The sequence below is a fragment of the Etheostoma spectabile genome, chromosome 3 (genome assembly GCF_008692095.1).
Source record: "Etheostoma spectabile isolate EspeVRDwgs_2016 chromosome 3, UIUC_Espe_1.0, whole genome shotgun sequence".
In the NCBI taxonomy this organism is placed as follows: domain Eukaryota; kingdom Metazoa; phylum Chordata; class Actinopteri; order Perciformes; family Percidae; genus Etheostoma; species Etheostoma spectabile.
The window spans coordinates 5,724,191-5,731,684 of record NC_045735.1 but is presented as its reverse complement, the minus strand read 5'-3'; the positions used below and the strand labels follow the sequence as shown (position 1 = coordinate 5,731,684).

At 39.6% G+C, this 7,494-nt stretch overlaps 1 protein-coding gene across 7 annotated transcripts in view; it reads right to left on the bottom strand.

Annotated features, from left to right (window-relative positions):
* Nucleotides 1–7,494, bottom strand: part of LOC116672846 (chloride channel protein 2) — a 162,668-nt gene that overhangs the window by 4,693 nt on the left and 150,481 nt on the right. For all 7 annotated transcript variants that reach the window (XM_032504801.1, XM_032504810.1, XM_032504827.1 and 4 more), the window contains one exon: nucleotides 3,949–4,035. In XM_032504801.1, the coding sequence (XP_032360692.1) occupies nucleotides 3,949–4,035 (87 nt within the window). The remainder of the gene's footprint in view (nucleotides 1–3,948; nucleotides 4,036–7,494) is intronic.

Sequence of the window (7,494 nt, the reverse complement as noted above, 5' to 3'; positions counted from 1 at the left end):
TCTATCCAGCCTGGAACTTCAGCTTCTTTGGGCTTTAAATCCACACTGTTATATCCAAGATTGATCCACTTTACGTCCATAATTCATCGCGTTTTGGCTCATTTATGCCGCTAGTAAATGTCATGAGAGCAAAAGCGTCTTGACTTTCTTTGAAAAAATGCATGTATTTTGTCAACTGTATAAGTTATAATGATTATTTCTTCACAGTGTGACTCCCAAGACATATGAGAAGTGTTTTAGAAAGGGAAATGCTTATTCATTACTTATCTGTCTGTGATATCAATACATATCTGGAAGATTCATGTTCCGCTTTATTTATTTATTTATCTTTAGGCCCTACAACCATTTTAACATGCAAGTGACCTCACTGACCAACCAATATTCTAATAACCAAGTTTGTCCTAAAAAAATGATGTTCATATCTAGACTGAGACAACAGGGTTGATGTTTTACAAGCTTTTTTATAAAATAAATCCAGACGGAAAATAAACTGTAAAAATGGCCTCAGGGCCCCCAGTGTTAAGGTGTATTTTTTTTATTTTTTGCTGTATATTCACTCCATGGCTGTGTTTTCGCAAAAGCTATATATTTCCAGTGGATTAGCAACCATTGACAGTGAAGGCGGCGTCTGTGCCGCCCGCTCCTGGTATTTTCTAGTTCAACTTCGTTTTTACTTAAATTAGTTGTCACTTCTTATTTTTATTTTCACAGCGTCCCATTTTTGCAACCTCTGTTGGGTTAGATGGTGTACTTGCCCTCTTCCCTGAGCTCACGGTGCTGGGCCATAGTGTAGTTAGCAGCAGGCTGACGAGCTGTTCTCTTCTTGCTAACGCTACCCATTGCTGTTGTACGCCCCTTCCCTTAACTTACGGTACTATAGATCTATTATAGTTGGCGACCATATTCGCTGGTGCCATATTGATGTCTGGTCACTCACAACTCTGTTGTAAAGGCTGTCATTTGCACCACCGCCCTTCAGCTTACGTTCATACAGTGTGGGCTATGGGGTTCCCCTTCTGCTTTCCCTCCAGACAGTCTCAAGCCCCAGATGCTGTCCGTTGTGCCCCCAAGCCCCCTCAAGGCCGGCTTTCAGTTTCTTTTCCCATCAGCAGTTTTTGTTATTGGGCTGCTAACGCTCTGCCACTTTAACCCACGAGTACAGGCTCCAGTTCCGAGGACACCCCCCTGCCTCTGGCAGCAAAAGCCCAAGCACTGGACCAGAATCTGTCCTTTGTCATCTGTCCTCCTGGTTAACCCTTCCTAGGCTATAGATCCTATGCATGGAAGAAGCCTGTACACCGATGCAGTCTTGGGGCATGAAGATTTAATTTTTTACAGATCCAGCCATACCTTTACGACTAGCCAGTCTGCTCACCGTCCAGTGGCCAGGTGATCCCCGACACATCTTGCTTTCTCTCCAACATGGCTGAGCTGGGCCAAAATGTAAATCTAGAAAAAAGTGTCCTTAACCCTTCTCAGACCCCAACCTTTATTGATGTAGCCTTAGACACGACAACCATGATGGCCTGGCCTGCCCATCCTCTCTCCGTGTTTACGACATTGTACGCTTCCTTGCTCCCTTTTGAATGGGCAAGTTGCTGCCCTACGTCACATTCCTGCATCTTTTGGGCCTACAGTATGTATACATGCCTAGTTCCGCCCCCCACCAGGTGGAACCAGGCAATGGAGGGGTTAAGCCGAAAATGTTGCTGCTATGACGGTCATTCAGCGGTCAGAACAGTTGTCCCTCTGCTATGGTGGTCCAAATAAAGCTTGCATTCTTTCCAAACAACACCTCTCCCACTGAATTGTGGATGTCATAAGCTATGCATATGAGATCAGAAATCGTCCCCTGCCACCTAGCGTGGTGTGCCACTCGACTAGGAGTGTTTCCACATCATGGGCTGCCCTGAGAGATGTACCCCTGGAGGACATATGTTGCTGCATCATGGGCATCGCTGGGCAAATTCTCCAGGTTCTATAGGGTCAATGTTGCCATTCCCCACCCACTAGGGATGGTCCTACATCAAGGGTCCCATGATTATCCTCAGTGAGGTGGGTATTTAGGATTCCTTGTGATTCTTCTGCTATAAGTCATGCAGTGCTTTAAGCACTGCCTCTAGCAGTCAGCAGAGATGAAACAGTTACGAAAGTAACTACAGTTCTATGAATCCCGAATGACCGCCAGAGTGCAGAATCATTGTGATCCCGCAAGAAGATTCCGTAGGAACAGATCAACTAATGACACCGGGAGATATAGTCTCTCCAGGGTCATCCAGGGGTCACAAGTGACATTGTTGGTATACATACTTGAACTGCACATGAGTATAGGGAAAATTCAGTGCTTTAAGCATAGTTATTCGGGACCATAGAACCATAGTTACATTAATAACTTTTGTTTATTCTCAGTGTCTTATTATGCTGTGCTGCATACAGTTTTGGCAGGGGTGGCCCCAGTGGAAATATAACTGCTAACCCTGACACTGTGCTAGCCTTGCTCTAGAGTGACAGATCAGTAGTTTACAATATGATGCACAGGCACACAAACCATTTTCTATTTTTAACACAGGAACCTTTTTTTCAAAATGTAATGGAGAGAAAGATCATGGGCAGAGGGTAATGTGCACTGGAAAGTGAGGTCAGAGTGACTTTGACCTATGCTGCTGTTTGCTGAAACATTTCACAGAATAAGAGCAGAGGAGAAGGAAGAGGAGGAAATTACTGCACATTTATTAAACTGCAGCTCCCCTTGCAACCTACAAATGGCAGAAGTTAAAGTAGATCTCATAGGGTGAGACCTGCTGCTGCCACTGTACATACTGCAGGCTGATTTTGAGAAATGTTAATAGAAATAAAGAAAATGAGTCCCATTTATCAGACTCCCTAATAATTTAAGTCTTTAAGAGTAAACACACAAGGAAAAACAGAATTGTCTCACATCAATGTTTTTTACTTTTTAGATATAGGATCTACAGACTAAAAGAAATAGTGAAACTTTATTTTTAGGTTTGTTAATTCAAAATACCTTCTTGTAAGTTTCCAGATCCAATTCATTGTAGTCAACACATTAGATCTTTGAGAAAGTATGCTGTGATTCACTACAGTCTCTTTCATCCCATCTCTCGCTTTATTACTCTAGTCTATTACTAGTTTTTTGTTTGGCCTGGCCAAGTTTGTAATCTGGCTGCAAAGGTGAAAGATTTGGGTGCTACAGATCCTGTAGCAATACTGGAAAGTAAAGCGTCTGCATGCTGAAATAATGCACTATAATAACAGACTACAAAGAAAAAAATCCTTGTGATTCTTCTCTTCCACATGGACCAGCAAGGCTCTGATATAACAGCGTGTCTGTGTGACAGGCAGACTGGGAGAGGCTGGGCTTTATCGTTTTTTGTCTGCTGGTGGAACGCAGAACAAAAAAGCCTAAATGTCAGGGACAGACAAGCAGCACTGCACTTAGCAACAATCCTTTCACCATTTCCAAGCCAATTCACAAAGAGCGAGGGGTTTTCAGTTGTTTGTTATGCAGGAAAAATAGACAGAGAGGGAGAGGGTCAGAGACAATAGATAGAGACAGCAATATTAAGTAGCCTTTTGTCTGTCAGTACATAACACGCAGAGGGAGGAGGAATCCTTAATGTTAACTAAAATGTGTGTGTCTGTGTGTGTGTACAGCACGGTGACAGCACTACTGATGATATTGACAGTGATTTTACAATTATGAAAGCAGTGAATATGCTGCCTGTGTACATTATGACAGTCACAATTGAGATGAGACTAGGTGTTGAAGGGTTATCAAAATGGATTGATGGATTGTGAGTTTAGATTTAAGAGGAATGAAACCAACCAACAGTAAATTCAGGGATACAATATGCATTCATTATAATTAATTATGTAAAACCACCGAAAAGTCAAACACCCCAAAATGACCTGTGACAAGATTCTTACCTCTTTGAGAGAAACCACCCCGATGAGGCGTCCAATGCTGGTCACAAAGGCATGGTCGAGGCCCAGCAGGGAGAAGATGGTGTGGGTCTGCAGGAAAACAGCAGAGGTAGTTGGGAACAATTAGTGAAACGTTAAAAACAGTATAAACCAGAGACAACACTGTGCTGGGTTCCTACTTAATTATAAATAGAAAATGAGGCTCACTTAGGGAAATGCACCGCTTACAGACAATTATCCAAATCTGACAAGTCAATTCACAATAGATTCATTGAGCTAGTCAAATTTTCCACTAAATGGGATACAATCACTTTGGAAAATGTGACACAGGGACAATCAAAATGTTTGTGTTGCTTATTTTAAAACAGAAAACATTAACTACCATTAAATTGTTGAATACCTGCATTTACTATCTGCATTACTACTATTACTTTGTCCTGGAGTTGAAACATACTGATGGTAACAATGCTGATAGCAATGTCTGTATTTTGACTATAAAGGTAATATTTCAGGAAAGTTTGGTAGATATATCCAATACAGGGATACAATACATTTAATACTAATTACATGGATAATAATGTCCACAATAAGCCAGCACATCTCCAACTTCATGTTGCCAACATTTTAAAATAAAATAGTATCCCTTTAATGACTGGTTCAGCAGGGACGTGTATGGCAGACTTGAGACTCTACTAACAATGTTAACCGCAAATTAACCTGGTCCATTTATACTTGTTGCCCAGTATAAGTACTGTATTTGCTGATGCCATGACTCAATTTTCCCCCGGGGATCATTTCATTTTATTTGATCCGGTCAAAAACTTCAGTGACAAATTAGAAAGGTCGCAGGATTAACGCCAACTGCACTTTTGGTTCTCAACCCTTTTAATGTTTATTGAGATTTTTTGCTTAGCCAGAATGGGCATTCAGGATGACTGAAATGGATCCCACTGTGCCAAACCAACGTAAGCTGTGCCAAGAAAAAGACTGTAAAGTGTTTTACGGCAAGGCAAATGCAAATAACATCTTACAATCAATGATCATCAACACAGTAATGTAAGACCTGCATCTCTACACAATATTATATGCAATTTTCTGACTATGTGTGTAAACCTTTTGAATGTATTTGAGAAAATAAGTTAAAGGTACAATATGTAACATTTCTGCATTAACATGCATAAAAATAACTATACCTACAGTATGTTATATATTTTGTTGAGTTATGTACTTAGACTATCCCAAATGTTTCCAACAAACCCAGAGAAATCTCATTTTATTGTTGACATGGGTAATTTTTGTTTAATTGTCAGTGGCGTCATATAATCTCTGAACCCTCCGGTTCCTATAACTTCCACCAAAACACGGGCCCCCAGATGATACGTTCAAGTGTAATTGTAAATCATACAATTATACAACTCCCAGAAGGAGTTATACTCAGTAATGTAATACTGCTTTTTTCCTGTCACATGGCGTCAACTTTTCATTGATTTCATGCCACTTTTTAACACAGTAATACAGCAGAGATCTTATTTATTCATATTGATTGAGGTTACACATCGTTCAACATGCTCATAAAGTTATTTTTAACTAAATTGTTTTGACCATGGTTAACGGCACTGGGCTAACCCACAAATAAGTTAAATAACGTTAGCTGTCTTACAGTTAGCTAAATTAACCTGACAAAAGAGGTGTTTGGCACCAAAACAACAAGGTAAGATTACATAAAAGTGAATGGGAGAAAATTCAGGGCAGCTTGGAGATCTTCTGCTGCTGCACAACATTGGCCATTAGACGTCCTCGCCGGACTGGAGATTCCCCCAGCCACCCCCACCCGCCTCTCAGCATTGTTGAGAAACCAAAAGGTGACACTGACGAGTGTATATATTGTCATATTGTCGTTTTAGCTGCTAGCTAATGCTAGCTTGCTTGTTTACTAGTTAATTGGTCAGGAAGCTCGTCTGTGAAGAGATGCATTCTAATCAGCAGCGATAGTGTTTAACAATTAACAACTACAACTCACATAATTCCATGCAACTTCACAACGTCATTAAAAGTCTGTGATTACCATTCATAGAGAGACCCCTAGCGTCAAAAAATTACATATTGTACATTTAATTTTTTAGCTCTAGAGGTACTAGTAAATAGATATTGTTACCTTTGGATAAAGCCAGGCAAGTTGTTTCCAGTATTTGTGCTAAGCTAAGCTAATTAGCTGCAGCTTAATTTTTGAGAGTGGTAGCAATCTTTTCCTCTGACTGAACAAGAAAGCAAATAAGGGGATATCCTTTCCTGAATAAATGTTGCAATCACTCTGTAAAATCCAAAGAACACAATGTGGACAGTTATTACTGGAGCTACTTTTTAAAGGGGAACTATAATTCAATCTTTTACAACAAAGGAGGTTGTAATTTGGGTGATATTGACCTTGACTGGAATGATGGCTCATCAAAATCTTTGAAAGCCACTGTTATGAAACTCAGACTTTATCAATTGATCAAGGATACAACAAGAATAGGGAAAAAACGTGCATCTCAATTCTGGATCTAATCTTCATGAATCACTCTCAAAATATGCAATGTCAGGTGTGATAGAAGCGGCTATTTCAGATCATTCGCTCGCCAATGCAGACAATCTTAAAATCTTCCAAAACTCATGCTTCCTACTCTGCATCTAAAATACCAATTTGAAAATTACCACAATTCAATACTGAATTAAGTGCTATTGACTGGAATGACGAGCTGTTACTGGAAAATCCAGAACAAATTTAAACACAATTCACATTAAACTAAAAAGAATACAGAATACATATGCTACTGCCAGCAAGGTTTGACCAAGGCAGAGTAAATGGATAAATTCTGAAATATTTCTACTCCTTAAACAGAAGGCCTCTCTTCTTAAAATGTATAGGTTGAGTTGAACACCAGAGAGTAAAAATAATTTCATTCAAATTAGAAATAAATGCACAGCTGAACTATGCAAGGTTAAGGCGGTCTATTTTCAACAGCAGATTACGCAATCTGCCACTAATCCAAAAACTTTGTGGCAGACCCTTAAGGTCATCACAGGTGAAACTGAGAACAGGAAAAAAAATGATTCAAATTTCTCTGCAGGGTACTTTCATCTCAGACTCAGTCATTGAAAGCACTTGCAATTTTTTCTATTTTATGTCATCTGTTAAAGAATTGGCAACATATTTTCCCATTCCCTGCTCTCTCTCACTAGTTCTCTCTTTAACACCTGATCAGTTTTCATTCTCTGAGATCTCTCAGAACAAGGTGATTAAAATAGTGCACTCACTAAAAAATTCTCATGCCCGTGATATCCATGGTGTAAACAATTCATTTATAAAGACTCATGCTGATAACCTTACACCTTTTTTTCAGCACCTAATAAAACAATGTATTAGGCATATATTATTATGTATATATTCTCTATCTTTCCAACTAACAGGAAAATGGCTCAAATCACTTCTATTTTTAAATCTGGTTATCATAGTCTTGTTACAAACTACAGAACTATTGCTATCCAGTAATGTCTAAGTTGCTTGAA